This window comes from Erigeron canadensis, chromosome 7 (genome assembly GCF_010389155.1).
Source record: "Erigeron canadensis isolate Cc75 chromosome 7, C_canadensis_v1, whole genome shotgun sequence".
NCBI classification, from domain to species: Eukaryota; Viridiplantae; Streptophyta; class Magnoliopsida; order Asterales; family Asteraceae; genus Erigeron; species Erigeron canadensis.
In genome coordinates, this window is record NC_057767.1 from 8,697,469 (window position 1) to 8,724,009 (window position 26,541).

At 33.8% G+C, this 26,541-nt stretch overlaps 4 protein-coding genes across 4 annotated transcripts; 2 read left to right on the forward strand and 2 right to left on the reverse strand.

Moving 5' to 3' along the window:
• The first annotated feature begins 395 nt into the window (after positions 1-395).
• On the forward strand, positions 396-1,197 carry LOC122608423 (transcription factor MYB77-like). Its single transcript, XM_043781530.1, has 2 exons — positions 396-423; positions 459-1,197. Exon 2 carries the CDS (start codon positions 484-486, stop codon positions 1,195-1,197), a length of 714 nt encoding a protein of 237 aa, XP_043637465.1. The 5' UTR covers positions 396-423; positions 459-483.
• Positions 1,198-12,264: 11,067 nt separating this feature from the next.
• On the reverse strand, positions 12,265-12,654 carry LOC122608909. Its single transcript, XM_043781980.1, has one exon. It carries the CDS (start codon positions 12,652-12,654, stop codon positions 12,265-12,267), a length of 390 nt encoding a protein of 129 aa, XP_043637915.1.
• A 32-nt stretch (positions 12,655-12,686) lies between these two features.
• Positions 12,687-16,149, reverse strand: LOC122608910. Its single transcript, XM_043781981.1, has 4 exons — positions 15,446-16,149; positions 15,066-15,335; positions 14,571-15,001; positions 12,687-14,467 (listed from the first exon to the last, which is right to left on the reverse strand). The coding sequence occupies exons 1-4, from the start codon at positions 16,147-16,149 to the stop codon at positions 12,687-12,689; spliced, it is 3,186 nt and encodes a 1,061-aa protein (XP_043637916.1).
• Positions 16,150-20,238: 4,089 nt separating this feature from the next.
• Positions 20,239-25,275, forward strand: LOC122608069 (protein OSB1, mitochondrial-like). The gene is made up of 4 exons (XM_043781155.1): positions 20,239-20,646; positions 22,168-22,306; positions 23,532-23,592; positions 24,677-25,275. Exons 1-4 carry the CDS (start codon positions 20,354-20,356, stop codon positions 24,955-24,957), a joined length of 774 nt encoding a protein of 257 aa, XP_043637090.1. The 5' UTR covers positions 20,239-20,353; the 3' UTR covers positions 24,958-25,275.
• Positions 25,276-26,541: the final 1,266 nt, after the last annotated feature.

The following is a 26,541-nucleotide window of genomic DNA, read 5'->3' on the forward strand; positions in this document are numbered from 1 at the left end:
AGTAACTAAACAAATTCAATTATGCTCCTACTTAACCCCATTTACTATATATAGATTAGATACTACAAAAATGAATGAAAGTAATAAGTTAATTACTCTTCCTGTATATTTCATTATAATTATTGTGCTAAAACCCTATTAAGTACCCTAATTAACCTTATTAAGTACAATCGATAAAGCGTTAAGAATGCGTCAATTTTTTCACCACCATCATAGAACTTTTAGATATATATAGATCATTAAATTAGTTAAAAGAACTTTGAACCAACTTTACAAAAGCCAATTTCCAAGAACCTACCCCTTTGCCCCCCTTCCCTTCCCTTTTCATATGTTCATGAACCATTGTTTTCAAACTTTCTGTATATATAATCCCCCCACACACACTCACACTCAAATTCACTTCAAAAAAATATCCAAACCTCCACACAACTCATATCTATACAGTTCTTGGTAGCTTTCCATTTAAAGCAACACAAGCCTTTTATGGAAGAACTTAATAACATGTGCTCTTCTACTTCCTCTTCTTCATCAGAATCCTCAGACTCGTCACATTCGGGTCAAAAACACGTTACTCGTAACAAACCCGATAAAATCCTTAAAGGTCCATGGAGCACCGAGGAGGATAGAATCCTAACCCGATTAGTTGACTCATACGGTGCCCGAAATTGGTCACTAATTAGCAAATACATTAAGGGTAGGTCAGGTAAATCATGTAGACTAAGATGGTGCAATCAACTTAGCCCAAATGTACAACATAGGCCCTTTTCAATAGAAGAAGATAATACAATATTAGCGGCCCATTTACAACATGGTAATAAATGGGCCACTATTGCTAGATTACTTCCTGGACGGACCGATAACGCGGTGAAGAATCATTGGAATTCGACGTTAAAGAAACGTCGAATTGACAGTAGTACTACAATTACTACAAGCTTTGATAATAGTAATAATAATAATAATGCTTGTAATACATCATATGGAATGGTGAAAAGTGAGAATGATGACGTCGTGGCGGATGTGGATGACCCGATGACGGTACTTACGTTGGCGCCACCGGGTATGGGTGGAGGATATGGGTTGCCCGAAAAGAGGATGGAGAATGTGGAAGGGTTTTGGGATGTTATGAGAGGGGTTATTGCAAGGGAAGTTAAGGAGTATGTGACGACGTCGTTTCATGAGATTACTGGATTTCGATAACATTTTTTTGGTTTTATGATTATTTGTTATTTTTTCAATATTGATTATTTGATATCTATATATAACTGTTAATTCATTAAGAAGTTCTTATATATTCTCGTGTTAATTTTAGTTAGTGATGCATGCATGTTTATTAATGTTATGCTAAAAATAACATAATAATGTGTAGTATATATGTATCAATTTACATGATTAATTTATAAAAAAAATTAATATTTAGTTTATTAGATATAAAACAAAATTTACATTTGTATCATTTGTTATTATCATACCGCCAAACGCGATTAATTAGAGATGTTTTTAGTGCTTTAAAATATTGTTGTTGGAATTGATGTAAATAACTATCAGCTTTAATACTAATCGAGTTTAGATTCAAATAAAAAATCGAAAAGAAAAAGAAAGAAAAAGAGTAGATATCGGGTATTGTTTAGTACAGCTAGCAAAGCGCATAAGGCTTTAAAATGAAAATGATTTTTGTCGGTTAACATGCATGGTTTGTCAATATTCGCTTTCAAAAGAATTGTGCCAAAATCAGATTGACTAATTGTATATATCAACGGATTTAATAACTAGTGTCTTACGGTGTATTAAATAAAGTCAAATTTTCCTTAAATATATAACTATGTATTTATAATTTATATAAAAATAGTAATTATATCATATTGATAATTTAGAAAATATATATTTCATCAATAATGCACCTGGGGCACTAGTTAGCAAATCCTTATATATATATATATATATATGTATATATTATAGAATTGTATTCATATAATGTGCCAAAATTAAATTTCTTCCTCCATTTAATCGAATTTCGATATAAAAACAGTATTTTTATATTTTACGTTTTGATATAGGTAAAACTGTCTCCATTTTACGTCCTCAGTATCCCATAGAAGCATAGATTGGTTTTATATGTACGAATAAAAGGTTCAGACGCTTTTTTGTTCGTACATATGAACCTTTTATTACCATATATATATAATAGTGAAGTGAAGGTGAATGAAACAAAAATATTACCCAAAAAAATGATGAAAAGTGTAGAATAGAGCGAATTAAGTAATTTGCTTTACGGAAAGGTAGCGGAAAAAAGGAGGGCAACGTGAGTAGTGACACTGTCGCTTTTTGGCTCAACGGGGCCCCTTTTGACATACTTACTCCTACTTCTACATATTATAAACGTGTTGTGTCTCAACTTACTTGCTAAAAAGTTATTCCAACTGTTTATCTGATTCATATATATGTGTCTATGATCCTTACATATAGCTTTAAAAAAAATGTAAAAGTATGTGATTTGATAATAGCTAAACAATGAATCTATCGTAACATATATAGATTATTCATTATTACGTATTTGTTAAAAATTGAAGGCGGTATAACTAGTTCTTGGTGTTAAATAAGTGGTCATAGTTAAAGTTAGACTCAAATATTTCAAGAAGTGTGGATTTCTAGTGTCATAGACTAAATATTTCAACACAACTCTATGAAGTTTATAGTGGTAAACACTATGGTCTCTGAAGTCAGAGGTTATGGGTTCGATCCTCATCTTATGCAAAGGTTGGTGGGCCTTTTCTACCATTTAGGTAGAAACTGAAAGCAATCTCTCTACTTAGGTAGAGATAAGATCTGCCTACATTATAACTTTCCTCATATACCGTCGAGGTATTGGGGCTCAAAACCCATAAAAAGCGGCATTGAGCAGTTTCTTTTTTACTTTCTTTATGAACTTTATAGTCAAGAGTACGGTTATTTTCGATAAATTTATGTCAACTTTTCATCTTAGATTATTTATTGACGCATGTTCAAATTAGTTTCTTATGAACTGTTTTAAGTATTCTCAAAATTTGATTAGCTTGATCAAATTTATGGATCATGGGTTAATTTATTCGAGGGACTAATGGAAGTACATGAAGACGAAAATCTGAAATCCCATCTACGATTCTCATAGTCTACGAGTCTACGACAAACATTCGAGGAATAATTCAAGGTGTCTAAAAACATATAAAGGGAAAAAAACGTCAAGTGATGCGTTGAGCTAATATATTCTGGCGGGGCATGTACGTTAAATGTCCCAACGGCAATAATTTGATGGATTGAAGGGCTTGATATATAAATTTATAAGACGAGAATTCACTGCACATTAACGAACTGGCATTATGGTTTAGAATGGATCCGTGTATACGCTATTAATCCTGACTTCATGACGACACATCATAATTTAACAAGGTAAGATCCAAATAGTTACAAGTCGTAATAGTTAATACCGTCAGGTTCACAAAATATATAATATTTAGTCAATGTAATTTATTTTTACGGTTGTACTTTTTTTTTTAACAGGATTTATACAGTTATCTATTTACGGTTGTACTTTTTTTTTTTAACAGGATTTATGCAGTTATCTATACTACTATATAATAATTATCCCCTTATGTTGAAAGTTTACAACAATGAGACATGTAAATTGACAAAATTACCCTATCTATAATACTATATAAAAATTATAACCCATATGTTGAAAGTTTACATAAATGGGAGATGCAAATTGACCAAAATACCCTCAATGAATTAAATCACCATCAACCTTAATATTAAATTACACCATTAGTCAATTATATTAGAAAATAACTAACTCCTTTAACTCAAATATTTTACCTACACCAATAGATATCGCCACCACCATCATCGGCTCATCGCCGACTTACCACCGCATTGCGCAGGTACCATGCTCGTATTTTATAGCAGATATGAGAGATGCAAAGCCAGAACCCAAAAGTAGGGCCAGCCCAAATAAGCGTAAGAAACTGAGTTGGGCTTAGGCCTCATTATATTGTATTATTCTTTGAAATGGTTAATGATATTTACAAAAAGATTGCAATAGTTCATCAGTTAAGAGTTTACTTAGATCACATAAAATAGTAAAGAAATATCATAATAAAACTCAAAATCTGTAAAAAATTATATAGTAATACTGCATAACCAATAATGGAAGTATGAAACATAGCACGTTAACAACCAAAAAGAAATGAGACAGAGCCCACTAAGCCCATTCCACTACTGGGTTAAAAAGGATAGGGCTTAATAGTTAATGCCCAATTTGTAACTAGGTGGTCCACCTGCGCTTCGCTGCGGTGGCTTTATTTTTTGTTATCAAATTTTAAGTTTAGGCATTTCTATTTCGAGGGAGCTCTCTAGCGCGGATCCGGTTAAGACAACGTATGCTAGACCTCTCGCTGTCGAATCGCGACACGAAGTTTTCAACTAAATTCACCTTTCAAAATTTTTTTTTTAAGTTTTATATAATAATATTTATATTTATAATCTATATTTTCCATTAGCAATATAATTTTTTGATGTTTACTCAGCCCCTTCTATATTCTAAAATCCATCTAATGACCAATTTAAAGTGGTAACCATTTCTTCTACGTTGTTCAATAGAAACCATGTGTTCAAGACACTCACGACTCACGCTACATCAAACGTGTTCATTTTTTGATATCACTAAATAATCTAATTTTGTAATGATAATTGTTTACTTTTTTCATAATCATAAGATATAGGGTGGCTAATCTAGTATTTAGTCTTAGCTCGTCAAATATCTACTTTCCCTTCAAATATGCATAACAAAATTTAAATGTATAGTTTTATGAAAGGTGATATATTCAAGCACATTCACTCATACCTTAAACTACATATCTTTAGTCATTGTTGTATTTTAAATATATAGTTTTAAACACCATATTTCTTAAAAAGTCAATTTTAGAACAGGACGTTTTGTTATTCAAGTGTACGCTAGAGAGCCATTTCAAAGTAGAAAAGCCATAAAATTAAATGTATATATGTATATTTTCATTAAAATACCATAAAAGATAACTAACCTTTTTGTATTATTTGGGCTTGTAGTAAATTGTATATATTGCAACCAATGGTGATGATTTAAGTTCTGAATTCAAACAATCATTAGATCGACCTAAAATAGGAGTTAGCATAAAAATACTAATGTTTCATTATCATGTTGTTAACTAAAAAAAAGGGGGGCAGTGCATATTTGGGTTGTTTACTGAAAACAAATTAAAAAGGAAAAGAAAGAGCCAGCTAGGTAGTGATGTTACACGTGGCCTCAAAAATCAAAACTTCACCTCATAGTTTTTTCCGTCATTTAATAAAGTCATCCTTTCTCCATCCTTTCTTTTTTTTCATTTCCATGTTTCTTTTCATATTTCATTTCTCCATCCTTTAATTGAAAGGTTTTGTTTTGAGAAAATTACATTTTTTTTCCCTTAACTTGGCAAATTTCATAGTTTTAACCCTAAAGTGAATTAATTACAAAAAAACCCCTAAAGTTGGTCGTTTTTTTCATTTTACACTCCGCAACCTAACGGAGTTAAATTTTGGCCGTTAACCCTTACACGTGCCAAACACGTAAGGGCATTTCCGTCATTTTCTCCTTTAAGACCAAAAAAATATATATATACAACTTTAAGGACCAAAAGTGAAAACATATACAACTTTAGGGATAAAAAATGTAACAACAGTTTAACTTTAAAAGGTGATAACACATTCCAATTAAACAACTTGTAAATAAATATAAACCTTCAAATCTATTTTTAGTTGAAAATTGAAACTAAAATCCTAACTATCAGAACTCCTAAATTGATAAATATATATATAAAATATGAAAATATATATAGTTGGAAACTTCAGACTACAATAATGAAACAGAGCGGGAACGTGGTGCATGACTCATGAAGTGGTGATGTCTTAAACTTAATTTCATCAACTTTATTGGGTATGTACCTCATTTTCATTGGATATACATTCTATATGAAAAACTTACAAAAGAAAACTCAATTTAAATTTTTTACACTAATTTGGATAGTCAAAGGGTATGCAAATGTATACCCTGCCTAAGCTATACATCCGCCACTGTATATAGTAATGGTGGTAATAGGTGGATATGGTGGCGATGAAGGATGAGCATAATGATGGCTGTTGTGCTCACGGCGGCCAGAATTTGGTGGTGGTAATGGTGGCCGGAGTTTGGTGGTGGTTGTAGTGTATGTTTGAGTTTTTGTATTTTTTTTTAATCTGTAAATATATAAAACTAATATATACATATTTATATAGTTGATGTTTGTTAGCATTTGTAGGATTATCGTTGTTTTAAATGAGTTTTATTAAGATTGGATGTAAATTTTAGGTTTTGGGTTGAATGAGGATAATGAAGGAAGAAAAAGATGGGAGTTGTAAATTTTGGATTTTTGGATGAATGAGGATGATGAAGGAAGAAAAAGATGAGAATTGGAAAAGACATGTGTAATATAAAAGCTCATTTTTCCAGATCAATGTTTTTTACGTTTTTGGTCTCTAAAGTTGTATATGTTTTCACTTTTGGTCCCTGAAGTTGCATATTTTTTCATTTTTGGTCTTAAAGGAGAAAATGATAGAAATGCCCTCACGTGCTTGGCACGTGTAAGGGTTAACGGCCAAAATTTAACTCCGTTAGGTCGCGGAGTGTAAAATGAAAAAAATGACCAACTTTAGGGGTTTTTTTGTAATTAATTCACTTTAGGGTCAAAACTGTGAAATTTGCCAAATTGAGGGACGAAAAATGTAATTTTCTCTTTTGTTTTTCATATCCATATATGTTTTCTACTCTTTTTCTTTCCATGTATCACTTTTTAAATTGTTTTTGGTCTTATTAATATCTCACCGGAAAAGATGTCGGAAAGGCTTTAACGTTTGATGCGACTTTATGTATGTGAAAGGTGGGCTCTTTTTCTTATATGTTTCTTGTCGTTGTTTAAGTTGTAGGGAGTAATATAATACCCCCTTTTCTTCGCATTCAGGTCTTTGGTGTTGAATGTTCTACTTGGAGAGTTAGAATATTGTACAACATCATAACAAAAAAGATGACGAACGTTTTTTGTTAAGGTTGTGTAAAAAGACATTAAGAATTTCTGGCAAGGGGATGTCATAGATTGCGTATGCGGGTATTTGAAAGATGTGATAAGTAAAACTCCGCTGAATAATGTAACGATATGGAGGAAAAGACGAAGGAGTACGTTTTTCTGGTGGGATTATTCCCGGATTTGTTTAATGAAGAGTCGGTATTTTTGGTAAGGCCGTAAGGGGTGGTGTTGATGTGGCGATAGTATTCAAAGTTTATTTAGCAAGAAGTATTTGTACATGTTGCTTGCAAATATGTAAAGTAGAAGAAAGGTGTCAAATGTGAAGACATATAAAGTTTGGTGGCAAAAATTTTTGAAAATGTTGAAAGTTCTTGTAGCAATTTCAAATGTTATATATGAAAAAATCAACTAATATAACTTTGGGGGTAGAAAGATTAAAAAACAAAAATGGGGGGGGGGGGGGGGGGGCAGGGGGTCTGGAAAGAAAAAGGAGAAAGAGGAAGGGAAGAAAATGAAAAAAACCATTACACAAATTCATGAGGGGTTTTGAACACAAGACTTTTAATCCCACAGGAGTGCACCTCAACCATTACACCAACTTTCTTTCTTGTTTAGAATATGACATATATTGTATATATATTAAAATCTCGGAAAAGAACAAAAAGTGCACTGTTCATAAGCACGCTCATTGTTATTTACTAGGAAAGTTGGGCCGCCCGATGGGCGGCAGCGAAGAGCGTGGCTTTTGTGTTTTATCGGCGAACGCTTTTGTGTTGTAAACGTAGTTAATATTTTTGTCTAATAGTACAGAGGTTTTAGTTACATATGCCCATATATAGTGGGGCTTTCATATTACAAAAAGTTAAAGATGCCACTGGTTACTTCTAAACTATATATACGTTTTTGGAGACAAAAGATTGAAGTTACAATGCCACTGGCTACTTCTAAACTATATATACGCTACTGGAGACAAAAGATAGCCGTTGCAAAAGTTTGGTTTTATATGGCATCTTGCTTTGTACGGAAGTTTTTGATCGTTGATGGTTTAATGATCCAGCTTGCGTCTTTTTGACTGTTCTGTTGGGGTACCTGCATTGTATTGCATTAAAGATGATTAAATAGATATGTTAGTAGTATGTATAATAGCTGTGGAAGATGAAAGTTTAGTTGTTTACTTTCGGGGGTAAATTCCAATCTCCTAGATGATGCAAAACGTGTTTTAGTTGTTTTTGGTGTTGTTGGAGATAGGGTATGTTGTGTTGATGATGAAGCAGGCTGCGTTTGCATGTTAGTTACTTTGTGAATTGTTGCCTTTATTCTTTGTGATCTTCGCTCTCGATATGCTTGTATATGAAACGTCATTGATTTTCCTTCAAGTGATGTGATTTCTGCGGGTATTGCATGGCCAGGCCTGCAGGCGTCCGTTATCATTAACTGGTGGCATTCAACGCCTATCATTGTTGTTGCTGAGTTATGGTTGATGGTAATATTCAGTTCTCCAGTTTCGTCTTCAATTTTTGCTGAGAGTTGGTACCTGCAATTAATGATTTACAATTTAGATCGCTAATTATTAAAAAAAAAAAAAAAAAAAGAAACAACTACAAAAAGAAAAAGGGAGAGGAGAGTAAAATTTATGATCTTGTTTGAGTTTTATGACTTAGAAACACAAATAGAGGTCATCAATATAATCTAAAGTCACTAAAGCTTGATGGTCTGAGCGCTTAAGACAACTAAAGCTCATAAAGTTGTTTCGATAAAGGTATTGCAAAGACCCTTCTAAAATTAAGCAAGAACAGGACCGCTTTTTTACTTTCATACGTAATTCTTTTGAGAATTACAGGTTGGGGTAGCACTGAGGTCAACTTGCTCAAAATAAATAGTTTACAGGTTAACCCAAGTCGTTCTAAAAGACAAAACCATGTTCTCCATGAATCTCAAGAGCTTTAATGCATTCCGATTGTGGTTAATAAGTATAAAGTGTGGCAGACTCTTGGTGACCATCTGTGTTCGTTTTGATTATGCATCAGGCATGTTAATGTGGAGATGACAAAACAGGTCCGTGTGTTTGCCAACAAATAAAACAATGAGATTACTAATCATTGTATATTTTTGCCAACAAATAAACCTATGGATAGCTACCTAAGACCATGTAAAGTCAACCAGTTTGCAAGGCAAATGGCATTGAATTATCCGATCCTTCCACCTGCTACTAATGAGAGTTCACATATTTTTTATCTAGTATCTTTTGAGCTGTGATATACTGGAAACGGGTTGATTGAACACAATTAATAAAATAGCTAATGAGATTGTATGAAACCTTAATTGAAGCTCTGCTCACTTAAATATATTTAAGCCTTGCATATATAGATATAATTTATCTACTTATAGGTGGTAAATGAAGCATACTTTTTGTATTCAGGTTACCAAGAAGACATCCATCTCCAAAATTGTATCTAAGGGGATTCGAAAGTGAAACTTGTAGTTAGATCCTCATGATGTTAGCCACTAAGGTGAGGTATACAATGTATCTACTTATCTATCTATATAATCAATTGTTGAGTTGAGTCGTCGCACAATTCACTGTTCATTTATTCTACTATATTTGAACTTGTGACAAATTTTCGTGTTTTTGTAAATTAATAGGATGACTGTGCTAACACAGTATTAACAGATCATGTTGTAATTGAAACATAGAGTAACAAATTATCAGATATTTGATATTATATAAATTTGACTTACATGTAGACGGCATGGTCGAATGGTCCATGTGTTGGGCACATCCAGTTTTTTCCGTATGGGTAGATCTCACGTGAGCATGTGGGGCAGATGTTTGTATACCAGGTTACAGTTGATGTGATTTGTTGAATTTTGGCATGGCATAAAAGTGTGGCTCCCTGAATATGGTATGATTTGGTAATGAGTAAGATGGAAGTGGTTACATGTAATTCTAAAAGGAAAATAGATGATAGGTTTGTTTGCTTACTTGTAATTCGCGAGGCTGTTTTTCAATGATTTCAGATATTGTGCATGATTGTAATGCCTGATTGATCTGTTCATAATCTGCAGCTTCCAACCTTTTTTGACAGAGGTTGGACGATAAAGTATATTTGTATAAAGGTTGATGTGAAAGAAAGTTAATAAGCTGGAAGCAAAGAGAAGGTTTTGTGACCTGTTTAGAAGTGGGACAGTCTCAGGTATTTTTGGGTTGACGAACACGAATGTGCTGCTTGTTGACTGCAGGCTCGGTTTTTCTGCATCCGAGTACAAAATTACTGGCGTAAGAATAGGTTATCTCTAATAACTTGTAAAAAATAACAAAATAAACATAAAATGAGCGTCTTTAGATGCAAGATGATGATGTAATTATTAGAGTTGTTATTTACTTACGTGCGAAGGTAGTGACTTTCGCAGAGGTGACAACAATGGTAACTGGCAGGTTTGCGTTTTCAATAGCTGTTTTGTCAAATCTTGTTTCGTTTGTTATTATTTCATCCCATAAGGTTACCTGAACTTTTTCATTGTTGTGTACATAGGATCTTTAGTAAGTGTAATAAGAAATATTTGGGATTTTATTTGTATTTGTACCTGATGTCAATGAGATTGAACGAAAGGAATGGTTCGCCAATTTTTTTAGTTTTGTCTTCTATTCTTCCTTGTAGTACTCCACAATAATCTGTTGAATACGGTTATTAACTGGAATGTTGTAAAGTAATAGTAGTAACATAAATAATTTTTTGGCAAATTTCGGTACTTGTTACTTCATCTTCATTGTGGCATATTGCTATCAACCTTTCATAGTTTCCGAAGTTGAAATAACGGTTTGGTATTTCTGGAATGTCTTCTATAGCAGTGATTGATGTTGAGAGACCAATCCTCATGTTGACTTTGTGTGATAGACCATTGATAAATTTTGCTGGTATACTGCAAGTGTATTGAGATAGCTCGTTGCAGTTGCTGACTTCAATTAGTGGCACTACAGAGTTGTGATCCTGGGGGCCTTGTACTATTGCTTGAATTCCAGCTCCCTTTATTATGTTTATGTATAGAGGGCAGTGTAAGATAAAGGAGTTATCGAAATCTAAAATGATTTGTTAGAGGTTGTACTGTGTTGTGCAGGTTAATGGTTACTTACAAATTTATCAACAAAGATGTAGAAGGTTGTGTATTTTCCATAACGCGGACTCCATTTTCTCACTGCTCTGACGTTGATCGGCTTTCCTACTACCCCTAATTTCAGCAATGCCAAGCTCTCATCTTCCATTGTGAGATTACTGTTTGTGAGATTAAGATAATGAAATTAGAGAAATATGAAGTAAGTAGTAGTAACATAGAATATTAGTGTTACATATGCAGATATAGTAAAGAAAACAGTTGTTTGCAAACCATCAAAGATAATTGATATTATATATATGTGCAGATATGCATAACAAATAAGGCTGGATACCTGTTGGGTTTGAATATCATACAAACAATCAGAATATACTACATTCAGAGTGGTATTTGGTTTTTCATATTGTTCATGTTCAATCAAAACTTTTACTCCTGTTGGCGATGTAGTTCTAGAAACGGCAACATAAAGTTGACCATGACCAAAAACTGGTTCGCGTAAATAAATTCCTATTGTATTTAACGATTGGCCTTGGCTTTTATTTATTGTCATTGCATAGCAAGGTCTTAGTGGGAATTGACGCCGCTTAAATACAAAAGGTAGTTCTTTGCTATTGTAGATAAATGTTATTCTAGGTATATATACTCTACGATTTATTGATGTACCTGTTATTATGTTAGCTTCTATTATAGTAGGTAGCAGCTGAGATATTAAAAGTCTAGTACCATTACACAAACCATTTTTTGGATCGATGTTGCGCAGCAGCATAACAGGAGTGTGTTTTTTCAAAAAAAAAAGAGTGGTTTGGTATTCCTGGGAACTTCAATAGATTTAGGTAGTCTGTAGGATACAAAAGATCAGTAACACCTCCGTTTTTTGAGTGTGGTACCATAGAGTCGGTACTGAGATATGTATGGAATGCACCTGGAGACGTTTTCAATATCAGGTCATTCACTTCATCTACAGTTTCATTTTTGGGGCAAATTATTGCTCGGTTTGCCAAATCAATTGCTGTAGGAGAATGAAGTATATCTTTGCTATATACAAAATCTATGAGTTCAGATAGTGCAGATGGGACTGGCGGATAATCAGTTGGTCAGAAATATCAATTATCTTGACATCGTTGCATTGTTCTTTCACTTTTCCGACTTTTCCATCACCAATATCCAACAACCATTTACAGAACCATGAGGTGTCTTCAGCTGCGAATGCGAGACGCATATTTTGGGTAAGCGTGAATATCTTGAAAAATCGCCAAAGATAAGATCTTGTAATGCATAAGGCTATGATTTCAGATTTTGATGCCTTCGGTTTTATAGGTAATGTCTGTCTAAAGTCGCCTCCTAGCAAGATTGATTTACCGCCAAAAGGTGAGTGTTTGTTGTTTGTAATATCTCGAAGAGCTTTATCTAGTGACTCGAAACACCTGCGATCATTCATTGCTGCCTCATCCCAAATTATGAGGTAGGTTTCTAAAAGAAGTTTCGAAAGTTGAGTGTTTTTTTTATGTGGCAGGTGGATTCTTCAGTTAAGTCCAAAGGTATCTTGAATCTTGAATGGGCTGTTCTGCCTCCTGGCAGTAGTAATGACGCGATTCCAGAGGCAGCCACAGCCAGGACAATTTTTCCTGTAGATCTCAGAGCTGAAATTATTGTTTTCCAAAGAAATGTTTTCCCCGAGCCCCCATGGCCGTATATGAAGAGAAGTATCTGTGAAGAATTGTTAAGGTTATTGCAAACGTGGTTGTAGATGTGTAATTGTTCCGAGTTTAATGCAGAATGAAGAGTTGTGTGTTCGATGCACAATGCCTCTCTGTCGTATGTTTTTTCTTCAAGTAGAAGACGATTTGTTAACGGTGAAAGCGATGACTTTGTTGGCAAAGGTAGTCCAAAATCTGACAGAGAGTTTGATTCAGAGTTGGATTTCAGTAAGAGTTCGAGCTCGTAAAGAATGTATTCACGTATGTCGCAACTCAAAGCTATAGAAGAAGATGCAGATGAAACATGAGATAGTTGATAAATAATGTCTTCTCCCATGTTTTGCCAATGGTCGGTCCATAAAGCTAAAGGATTTGAGATTTCACAGAACAGCAACATATGAATGAACAAAGACCTGAGCTCAGGTGAAGTTGCCCAATTAGATGCCTCTGAGAGTGTTTGTGACCATTCTCGATCGTCTCCAATGAGGCCCAATTTTTCACAGGCTAGACGGTAACTGTCATATGTGACGCCTGCGACAGTACGTATATCTTCAAAGGAAGTGCATCCTACTTGATGAGTTAGAAGTAATCTAAGATAGAAGAGGTTACCACAGGTTGGGTAGACGTAGACCAGCCGACTAACACTGGCAACTCTATTTGTAGCTCTACGAATCCAACTTTTTGTGTTCCCATGCCAGGTGTATTGAGATGGGTATTGTGTGTACTTCAAATCCAAGCCGGTCTGTTCGCGAGGAATGTTAGAGGCTAGTTCGCGCCGATTATTTGCTAGCCATTCAGTTAATGTAGTGCGTGCGAGAGCTGGATTTCTGACCACGTTAGAAAGCTTCTGTGAAGCTCTAAAGCTTACTGTTTGCTTTCCTTCTAGATGTACAACAAGTATCTGAACAGGTGGATGTCTATGATGAATAGGGAAGTTGAGAATGCGCCATACTGCCTCATGAGGACAAACGAAACGACCATCCAGAAAGTTATCAATTTCATTGACTACATTAGAAGACCGTTCAGGATTTTCTGATGAAGTAGAAGCTGAGTGGCTGGAAATTTGATATTTAACTCGATTAACTCCTTTTGAGATATATTTGAACAGGTATTTAATAAGCATGCTCCATCCGCAATACTCAACGTTAATGTGTGCATCGAAGTGTCTACAAAGGTCTTCATTGTAAGGGACAACGAAACCATTGTCTAAGGGAATACCTGCTTTGATGAAGTGATCACCTGTACGTCGTCTTTTGTAATGAACATAACCATGAGAATCGAATCGTGTAACAGATTCATAAGGCTTCGGGAATGACTTTGAGCAATGACCTTCAAACATGCATGAAGCATTCGTTTTGGCTAAACCGCAAGGTCCGTGTAACATACTATCTGTTACAATTCTATAGAGAACAGGGTCTATAGATTGATTTGGCAACTCCGCACATATGTACTTATCCAAATCTGTTGCATCTCGAATAATATATTCTGATGAGACCCACAAAAGTATGTGGCAATGTGGCAGGCCACGTTTTTGAAATTCTATAGTATAAACCTCTGCAAGAAACAACTTTTTAGTGATAAAGATATAATAATATAACAGGAAGAAGTAGGAAAAAAAAATTATGGTATACAAAGAGTTAGAAACTTGTATAACAACCTGCGGTAACGGCGCCAAAAAGTTGGGAAGTCTTTAAGTAGTTCATAAAAGACTTCACTTTCAACTGGAAGACCCGAACGACAATATTTGGTCTATCCAGGGGTGTTGCATTGGTTTTTGAAAGTTTACGCTGAATCTCTCGCCATTTGACATTGCATGTGAATGTAATAAAGTACTGAGGGTTTTTGTGAACTCTACATATAGCTAGTGCGTCCTGATAGTGTTGATACATGTATCTCGGGCCACCAGTAAATGACGCTGGAAGAATAACCCGCTTTCCAATTTCACGACCTTCAACATCTCCCGTAGATAAAGCATCATACACCCCTTGTAAGAATTCGCAACGAAGATCATTCTGGTTGCGTCGAACGTAGTCCAATCGTTCATGTTCTATAGAAACGTAAGCGTCAACTAAATACTGTTGGTACAACCTACCAGCAATGTAGCAAATGTGTGTATAGATTTGCCCTTTCGTGAATTTGAAATTTATAGAACATGTTCATTGTCAAGTTGCGGTTAGACGTTTCTAATGTATCAGCAAGTCGAAGTGTTGGTGACCAGCCCTGTTCAGCATGTGGGAATAGAAGTGGATATTGTAATGGCATGTATGCAGGATGTAGTTTGCTAACTCTATGGGGTGTGTTATCTTTGCTACGCACAACAATATCAAAATCTTCAGAAGCTGAACCTTCGTCGGTAACTATTGCACCTAAGGTTCCAGGAGTGGGAAGGCCGTAGTTCTTCAGCCTATCATAGTCATGAAGCCTAATAACGAAATCAGGAATTTTGGGCATTAGGCAGTAATCTTTAGCACTTTTAAAAAGACGGATGTATTCATTAGTTTGGTTCAGTGTAGATGCTAAAGCAGAAACAACCTCAGGAGATAGCTCATGGCGTGATGTAGTGAAAAAGCACTGAGACGATTTGATACTTCATTCTCGGAACCAAAAATATACATCTGCAGTAACCTAGGACGTTCACCAGGTAGAGGACAAAGGGAACCTAGCCAATGAGAAATCTGGCCTGTAACTTTAAACACGTATGGCCCATTTCCTTGATTGACTGACTCATCTACTTTTGCTCCAAATGAAGTCATTGAAAACATGGAGTTATATGCACGTATATTGTTCATAAAATGGTTGTCTTGAAACAAACGGCGTATTGTATCAGGTGGGTCTACTGGAAACTGAGTTGACACAGCTCCACGTTTACAACAAACTATGTATACGGGGCACTGCCCAGAAGGTGTAGACAAAGCTCGCTTGTCAAACCAAAACAAAGCTCCACAATATTGACAAACATTTGTGCAGTCTCCAATATCAATATATTCAGGAGAAAGAAGATATTGGTCTGTAGACTGAGAGTGTAAGCCTACATTGAGGCCCAAGGGATTTGATGAGGAACTTTCTTGTTCAGATGAACTGACCCTGAAGTTGTTATTTAAGATAGATGCACGTCGAGAGGCTTGACGACGTGATTGTTCACCGGTATAAGCAACATTTCTAGAAGTAGATGGGCCGGTAGTTTGTTTAGAAATTTCACGTGTACGCTTGTTGTTACAACGTGTGGCTGACTGCATATTGGAATTAACAAATAAGATTCTGCGCAGCTAATAGAAATAAAGACTAATAACATTTAAAACAGTATTCATATAGGTGTATTTGCATTTTCATATTGTTCTATCAACATTTGTGAACTTGTGTATTCGTATTTGGAATAGAAGTTTAAAATATTTTAGCACAATAAAGTAGACTGAGAAACAACAAACACGTTGGGTAGCATCGTTGATGAGAATTGCAAAGATTCAACTAAAATGTAAAAATTAGGTTGAAATTTAATTGCTAGAAAAACATTGCAAATCTGAAAGACTAAGCAATCACTTACAGTGGAAAATGTTGAAAAACCTGTTCCTCGTAGATGAAGAAGCTGGCAAGAAGAAACAGGGGCAAATGCATTATTGATCATCATACTTGATATACCAACAATAATTCACTCAGATATGAGATTACATAATGTTTAATTAATGATATTAATATTTGAAAAGATTAATCCTTTTATGTGGTTACCATATAGTTAGGTTACATCATCTAGATGAACCTAAGAAACCCAAAAATATGAATAATTCCATTCTTTTTTATCTAATGCTCAAAGTTTCATAAGACAAATTTGTCACAAATCGAAATTAAATAAAACCTTTAGTAAAAGATTTTTATAATTAAAAAAATTCCCCTTAAACTAACAATCAGAGTTATTCAAAGATAATATCTAATTTAATTGTTAAAATGAATGATAAACAACATACCAATTACAGCCTTTTAAATCCAAATGTATGGAAGCAAGAAAGGATAGGAAGATACACTAAAGTAATGGCACCTGCTATGTATTTTGTTCATAATATATCGAAGAAGAACACGTATACCCCAAAAAAAATACACGTGGCAATAATAAAGAAGGTTGTAAACTTTCAGTCATATACTTATAAAAATAAGAGGACTATGGGGGTCGAACCCGCGAACAACAAATCTAAAGGCAATAGCCGAAACCAATTCAGCCAAATGTTGATTTGTTTAATAATTGCATGAGCTTATATAAATGATGGTTAAGAGCAGTTACTGTTCATAAACCTTGTCATTAATAAACATTGTCATTAATGAGATTACAATGTGGTCAAACTGCCAAGCCATTGGCAAGGCAAGTAAACTTTTGTGCACCTCTCCAGGTCTCTTTGTTATAGACTTATAGTCCTATAAAGTTTTATGTAATGTAATATGACTATAAAGTTTTATGTAATGTAATATGACAGATTAACAAGAACCGATTTCGTGAACTTTTTGCTCATTTTCACAAGATTTCATCAGTTTAAATATTTCAAAGTCACCAAATACTTTCTTACTTATCAGTGTCAAAGAAGCTCTTGTCGACCCTTGTTGTAAACGTTTTGACCGGTGATAGTATCCTTTTGCTAATGAAAGACACTTCTAAAAAAGTACGATATTATCAAAGGACTCTGGTTTAGCGTTCACCAGGATTATATGTTAAACAAGAGGATGTGGGTTCTAAATAAATAATAATAATAATAATAATAAAAGATCATCTTAACCTTAAAATAACAAGTTATACGATATTTATAAAAGGTGGGGATACATTCCATTTAAGTTTTCCTTTCCATACACCATCAAACATACTACTGAATATTTTCTACTACGTATATACTAATTATTATTATTATTATTATTATTATTATTATTATTATTTATTATTATTATTATTATTATTATTATTATTATTATTATTATTATTAGTGATATGTGATAAATTATGATAGTGCACATATCATCACGACACAACACACTAACAAATGAATTATAGTTAAGTAAAAACCTTTGGTTTTAAGGGGATAATGACTTAAAAAGCTTTTGTTTTAAGTAGTCAAAACAATTTCTCGAAGATAATTAACATATATAGTAATTAAATAATAATTAAGACCAAATCCGTATAAATCATCCTAATGACTATTCTTCTAAGGCATGCTCTTTTTGTTTTATACTACTAATTTATATAACCACTTGCAAGAGGAGTGATAAATTAGACTAATTCCCAAGAGAACAATTCAAATCTATGTAGTATTTCACTTGTTCAAACATTTTAGTATTTTACTACCGAGAACTATAAATACCAATTAGAACTTACACTCTTGATCATATCACACGGTTAAACATTACCAATAAGAAGATCAATCAAGATGGCTCAACCATCCGCCACATCGCTCGCACACTTCATGCATCCGCCTCACAGACTAACCCGACTCGCGTCCAATACAACCTACCATTGTGATGGCTGCAAGGTCATAGGAACAGGGACAAGGTTCACTTGCACCACATGTAAGTTTAACTTGCACGAATATTGTGCGAAATGTCCTACAAGATGGCTCATATCTACAGCCAAACACCCTCACCAATTGAGACTTTTTGTTATGAAACCAAAATTTAACCAAACATCGCCTTGTCAAATTTGTCATAACCCGATTAAGGGTCTTGCTTACCAATGCAAAGGATGCAACTTCATGGTTCATCCTCTTTGTGTATCTAGTGGGTCAGGAACGGGTCATGATGGTGTGAAAAATTCTAGTTTGGATTCCAAACTTATTGACCCAAACAACGTGGTTGAATTAGGCCAATTGGCAATAGATTTGGCTAATGAAAAAGTAACCAAAAATGGTGACACATCTCGTTTTGGTACTTCAAATACACCAGATGTTTACGATGTTCCTTCAAGTGATTCAAACGGTCACAATATAGTGGGAGGTGATTCCTTCCCTTTTGGTACTTCGAATGCATCGAATGTTTATGAAGTTCATTCAAGTAGATCTCATAGTTCGGGAGGTGATAATGATGACGGCGTTTTCGTGTCGATTCTTAGAGGCATTGGACATATGTTCGAATCTAGTTCTGCCTAAGGTTTGCATCGGGTCATGGTTAAATTATCTTTTGCTTTTGTTGATATACATTCGTAGCTACTAAGATACATTATTTTGATGTTGATATGTTCGTTTATTTTTTTCTTTAAAGAGATGTTACATATTGATAGGAATGACATATTCGTATAAACTTATCTGTAATGCGCTCGAAAGTTATATTGTTTAATGTTATTTTTGGGTCCCGTAACTTTCTGTCCACTGAATATTATTCTTAGTGTTATTTTTTGTTCCCGTTAATTTTAGTTCCCGTAATCTATTACCTTAATTTTACTCACTGTATTTATAAATGTCCAAATGCACAAGTTACATATATACATCCATATAAAAAAATACTCCATGTGTGTTTTATACAATTGAATTAGTATTTACAGTTTTTTTTTTTTTTCTTTATCTTTGAACTGGATCAATAACTTTTAGGTTGATTAGTCACCTGATATACTAATAAGAAAGAATGCAATATATTATGGAGAAACGAAAGAAAGAAACAAGGGTTGTTATATTATTATATCAATATGAGTGTGGGCAAAATGCTTTTCATGCTAAACAACATAAATTTTCCTGGAAATATTCAGATTTCTGTTAAAATTGAAAATGAACATGTGAAAATACAATATCGTTAGACCCAAAATTTACTATTCAAAGAAGAAATAAAATCCAAATACATATCTAATTTAATTCGAGATAAAAAAAAATGTTTGAAATGCACTTAATTGTTACCGATAATATAAGAAAATGTTAAACATTATTAATTGTTGCGGATGGTTAATTTTTTTTTTTATAAAAAAATACAATTATGATTGCTCACGACAACGTCATCTATTGCACTCAGTGATTTCGAAACAATCATATACCTAATACCTTTAAAGAGAAGGGGTTTGCTATATACAGCCTTTAGGGCTATGTTTAAGGTGCATAGATTATTTATACATTTACCATGAAAATCAGGGGCGAATTTTTAATATGGAAGGTACAAATTTTTTTATGCACGTTAAATACAGCTCTTAGGGCTATATTTAGCATTTGCTTAAAAAGAAACCTAAATAAATTTGAGAAGAAGAAAACCCTGATAAGAATCAAAACCTGATATCACTGGGCTATAGCTAGTCTTGCGGATGGTTAAAAGACAGGAATATCACTTTCCATTTATTTTGATCTTTCATTCTTTTGTTACAATATTTTTTTGTTGGACATTGTAAACAAATGGCTTAATCCAACTAAAAACTTCAATAAGCCCATAAATATACATATACATACAAACCCACGAAAAACCACCACGTCCGGAAAAACAAAACCCCCAAATTCCGCCATGTCAACAACAACCATCAGTCGTCTCCGATCACTTTTACAACCCAAAAACATCAGTCGTTTCATTTCATCGTCATCATCATCATCCGTTGAAAAAAGTAGTTTAATATATCAACAAACTCTAAAAACACAACGCCCACTCACAATCCAATTTCAAAAAAAATTATTAAATTCCGTCTCTTTTATCGGGACAATTATATCTCCAATTAAATCCTACACTAGAGAAGGCGGTGCCCTTGTTGCTCATACCCAGCTCAAAGTCCAGTCACCAGATGGGCCCAATAAATTTCTCACGTAGGTTTATGCTTCTCTCTCTTTTTTTTTTTTTCCGTATATTAATAAAGTGAAAATGACCGTACCGCAAACTTTTCCTACTTTACCTAAACTTAGTTACGGCCACTTAAAAAAAATTACAAATTAAATCTTTGAATTTGATAAACATACATAGCCCTGAATTTTACATAACCTCCGTGCTTTACCTAAGATAGGTACTGCATGCTTTACCTAAGATAGGTACTGCATGCTTTACGTAAAATAAGTACTGCATGTTTTACCTAACATTTCCCCATTAATAAAATGTTGTACATATTGGTTTTAATAAATATTTCAGGATTTTGCTAATTATGGTTAATAAGTTAGGATACAGATAAAACTATTGTATCAAAATGTTTGTTTACTCTTATTTCTAGAGACGGTTATGTTTTATGCACATGTTTATTATTCATAAAATCCAATGTTTTTATGGAAAGTTTGGACTTTTAAGAGAAAAATAGAATTTCTAGTGAACACCGAAGAGATTATCTTTAAAACGTATTAGTTACTCTAGGATACGAATTATAGAAGGCAGTTCAAAGGCAACCTCAAAGATTTTGTATGTTGTCATGTAGAAATGTAAAACGTCGATTTAAGTACTGTTATTTAATTGGTGGAAATGTTATGGAGGAGTGATTAAGTTTGTTAGAATTTTGGTATAAGAATGAAGGGGATTTGTCGAGCGTCTAATGCCTCGACCTTTAAAGCAGAGCATGATGAGTGTCAAACTTAGCTTTGATTCACCACTGGTATCACGTATAACAAGTATTTTAGAGGATTCTTTTGTTGGATGAAAATCTCATGTACGGTTCTGTATTTACAATGGGTAACATACAAAAGGTGTGGGTTATTTTTAGGCCACTTAAAAAACGATTTCGTCGTAAGATGCTATCCATGATCCTTTGAGATGCATAACCCATGATCCTGTGAGATGCCATAGTCTATGAGTGTCTGACAAGTGACGCCCTTTAAAACCATGCTAAATAAAAACAGTTTTTCGGTGGCAACACCAATCGCTTTATGGAGAAATTTATCTTCGTGAATTAGTGGCGGCAAGATCATGGCTAAGAAAAGACGATATATAGTAGTTCGTAACCAACTCTCAGTCACATCAGATTAACATATATTACATTATCAATGGCTGCGGTGATCATCTTTTTTTGGGTGTACCGTATGATAATGGATAAATTCATCTTCTTTTTGTGCTTACGCTTGCATCATATGCTACTTCTTTATTAGGATTTTTAGGATTCTTCATTGAGAGAAATAGCTGTAAGATTAAATATCCACTTAAGCTGCAAATGGGGAGTCATATTTTGAAACTTGAAGCGTTTCACGTTGTCAGTAGTTGGAAAAGTCAATATGTACATGTTCTTTTGCAGTTTACACCAATTGGGATGAAAATAAATTCTCAATGGCATTGTAAATAATTTTAAAGTTGTATGTTTTTATTTTCTTTTGTGAGTTGTTAGTAAGCAAACATATGTTTTTTCATTCCTGCAGGATATTTTTGGACATGTGGGATGATATGGCGGAGTTATCTATACAACATATAAAACCAAATGATTGTATATATGTTTCAGGGTATTTAAGGTCATCCACTATAACTTGTGACGATGGAAGCACCAAACTGAAAAACAAGGTTTGTTACTATATATCTTTAAAAAAAAAACGTGTGAGTTCCTGAACTTCTATTTTGTTAAAACAACTTTACAACTAACTTGAAAACGCTTGGAATGTTTGAGTTATATTCTTAAGGAAACTTTGGAAAAATTTTTATCTTTAAGTAATAAAAGACATGGTGCTTCCTACCTTTACGTCTGGATATGTTTAACACTTTAACTTAAATGCCTAGTTTTAAGGAGTCTGCATCTTCCTGAGTGTAGTGTTACGCCAGTATGTAGCGTCAAGATGTGACTCTTTTAGCTCTGTTTTGGACATTCTGTTAGGTGACGTAGCACAACATCCTGCATTAACTTTTACAGTATCATTTAGGTGTTATAATTAAGGATATGATACTATTATCAGAGACATCTTACTGTTAGTTAGACAGTACTGCCAGAATCTTATTTAGTTGGGATTTTGGGGATTATAAGAAAATATAGGGGTTTAGGGTTATGGTTAGTAAGAATCGACTTTTGATTCATTGGGATTTTAGGTTTACCTTGTTAAATTAAACAGTTAGAGAGCTGATCAATCTCCATTAGTCGATTAATCTATCTATCCTATTCCTAAATGCTACTTTGTGTTTGTATGCATTCTGTTATTGAGTCAGGTCTTATCACTTTCAGTTATGTATTCTATGTGCTTTTTTGGTGGGCATTTCCATTGTTATTGGTTGAGAACACCAAAATTACCTTTAGGCTTTAATAAGTGCCTTAGGTTCATATTTCCATAGTATCATTAATTTTATGCTCTTCTAAATGAAAGGAAATAGATTATACTCTTCAAATATTTACTTGCTGTTCAGAACTTCGGATACTTAATTGGGAAATAATTAAACATTGTCTAAACTATGACATTAAAATAAGAGAATATTGGTTTAAAATGTTCTTTCGTTTTTGTTTTAATAAAAAAAACAGAATATGACGAGCAAAATCTTAAAAGGGGGAAATTTTAAAAGAAAACAGAACGTTATCCTAATAATCATCTGAGTATGTCAGTAACTTTCTCGTCAAAACTGAAAAAATCTCCTAAAGACTTTTCTATATCTCAATTCTTCTTGTCTCGTGTTTTACTGTTTTTAATTCTGAGAAGTTATTGGAACTTATCCGAATACATTTGAAAACCTTGTTTGTCAGAACTGTTGAATATTATTTCTCTATTTTATAATTTTTTGGTGGTTGTTTTCCCAACTCCCATTGCAGGTTATAGTGAAAGAAATCAACTATGTTGCAAATAACAATCAACAGTGTCAGAACATAGAAGGTAAGTTCCATGTCTTGATGAATATAGTTCAGTTTAAACATCATCTCCCCATCCCCACCCCCACCCGACCACGGCCTCTCACTTTGATTTGTTTTATTGGCCTGTTTCAGTCAAAGTATTTTGATACACTGACTCCATCCGCATGCATGTAGAATAGTTTCTGCTGAATTGACAATTTGCAGCTGTTGCAATGCTAATAAACTGTTAATTTGCGTGTCTATAAAGGGCTATTATGTGTGTTGAATTAAAAACAGGTTTTATAAAAAAGGCTCGCGATTCTAAAAATGGTTTTATACTATCTGTTTGTGTATGTTAACAAAACACATAATCTGTGTACTTTCGTGATCCAGCCATCAATCCAAGAGGCAGGTTCTCTCATGATGGATGGTGTTCAATTTAGCTTTAGGTGGCTAGTAAAATCAAGCATGATACCGAGTTATTGATTATTCATGATCCCCTTTTTAGACTGACTTCAATATAGACATAACATAGTTACCTACTCTATTATAACTAACTATCAAGTATCAGCGTCTCGTTGATTGTGGAAATATATCGTTGTCCGTAGAGTTAGTGCATTAGTTAATGTGGATATACAAAACAAATAGAGCATATTTACGAACCTTGGGGATGAATATCTAATCAAATGAAGTACTTGGGAAAATTTTGAGCTTCTACTTGCATTTGGATTGTTAAATATGCCTCTAATATCTTTTGTTGATTCTCAGCTTACCCCTCTAATCCTGATTTTTTTTTTACCTAGTGCAAAATGAGCTGGCTCAAGTCCCGGTTGACCCAAAACTTTCTGTCCTCAATACTTTAAAATACTGTAACTATTGTGTGTTACATTTGATTACAAAAACTACATAACTACCATGAAAGTCTAATTTTTCAAACAATGCAATTTAGGTTGTATGCAATAATAAGAAGTTGGCATGCATCCTTTTTTTTTAACTGTTTTTTATTCAATTCATTAGTGATAACATATAACCTGAATAGATTTATTATTTAGCAATGGGTTGTCATGAGCTCAATTTCTTTTATTCAAGTTCTTATTTCTTATCTGGTGCACTACCTGATGTTGCAGATCAAAGAGAATCAGCTTTAGAAAGACAAAGAAAGCGTCTTTATCTATGGCAAGTGTTCTTTGCAAATCCATACGAGTGGAAGGATTTAAGAAAGTGTAAGGCTAATCCAAGAGAACCCGATTTCAGGCACAAAGGTAGTGGTGAAGCCCTTTGGCTTAACCCACATGATCCACCATGGGTTAAAAGACAGCTAGAACTGCAGGATTCTAGAATGTGTAGCATGGGTTCTCACTCTTTCGCATCAGATGAACCATTTAAATCTTTTGCGTCAGTGTTATAATGACATTTGAATAGTTAACTGAACTGGATAGTAGTCACAAAGACTCAAAGAGCGCCTTGAATTGGTCATGGGCTTAAGTGCAAAGTAAGCAATACATGGTATAAGCCTCTATAGAAAAGATATCGTTTGGAGTTAAATATGTACATAAACTATACATTTTCTGTAAACTCAACCAGTTATTCGAATTATCGGTATCTTGGTTGCTTTGCGATCCTGGTTTGGATCATAACAGATGAGGAGGCACCTGGGCTAATATTGGAGCTTTCAAATCTTAATTGACAATTAGTAGGAGTTAAGATATTGAAACGAGTTATTACACATGTTTGGCTGGCCTTTCATATTTATCTATCAAAACAATGAATTGTTTTTATATTGATAAAACATGGTCGTACTATTTCACTTAAATATTTTGAGTTTTGTTAATGATAGTCTATGGGCTTTTAATATGGAAATTATAAGTTTTTTATACAGTTATTAGAAAAATCCAAATATTTTTTATTCGATCACAGTTTATCATCATTTATATGGATTTGAGTTTTGAATTTGATTATAATCATCATGATTTTAATGTTATACTTTAGGCTTCTTTAATTGTAATCAAAGTACAGCTATTTGCGATAGTCATTTTTTTTAATGAACCACTTTTTAGGCTTGAAAAATAGGGTTTCGACAACCCAAAGCCTTATTGAGACTAATTTACTCAGTTTGTAATTCAAGTAATATTCTAAACCTTTGCTAAATCTATATCCTGAATTATATCGTCTTCATGAGTCATCTTCTCAAGCTCTTTTAATGAAGGTAGGGCAAGGCAAAAAGGAATATGGATGGGACTTATGTGGTGTTATGGCAAGGAAGAAACATAAGATAGATCAGATGAGAGTTATGTGGTGTTCTGATTTAAATAATTTCCTTGCATGTATGAAATAATCGAAAAGAAACAACTTCTTTTTTAACTATATTTTACTATCTGAAAATTAACTAAATCAGTTTATTTTTCATTAATTTCTGTTTTTCGTTTTTTGTTTTTCTTTTCTATATCTCTCAACTTTTTATAACAATCATCGAATAAATTCCTGTTAAGTGTTAACCAGGGTAACTCAATGGTGAAAGGCAACCCCAAACACCCACAAACGCAAACAATGTTGGGTAGCCTAAACCCACCATATAACTCTATTATAGGAAAAACCCCATGAGGTCCCGTCAAAGTTTGAACCCCTCAACTCATGAGTAAAAACTTGAATGTTTTACCACTCCATTTGTGGGTAATCGTCTTTCCCTCCCAATCTAAACTCACAAACACAACATTAATGTTTCTCCAGATCATGACATTAAAGTTAACTAAACTGGTTTATGCTAATTGAGCATGACCAAATAGGAACATAATAGGTAACTTTTGGAAGACACGAGTCTATTGTAGGCCTTCAATTATTTAATTCTAAGAGGTTGAATAATGAATATTAGGTGAATGATATAAGTCACTATAGTCGTCGAAGAACGGCTGCTTCGGTTCCGGATATAAAACGTAGATATATATATATATTTTTTTTTTGTCTCCTTCACATTGGGTTCAAATGACTTTTGACT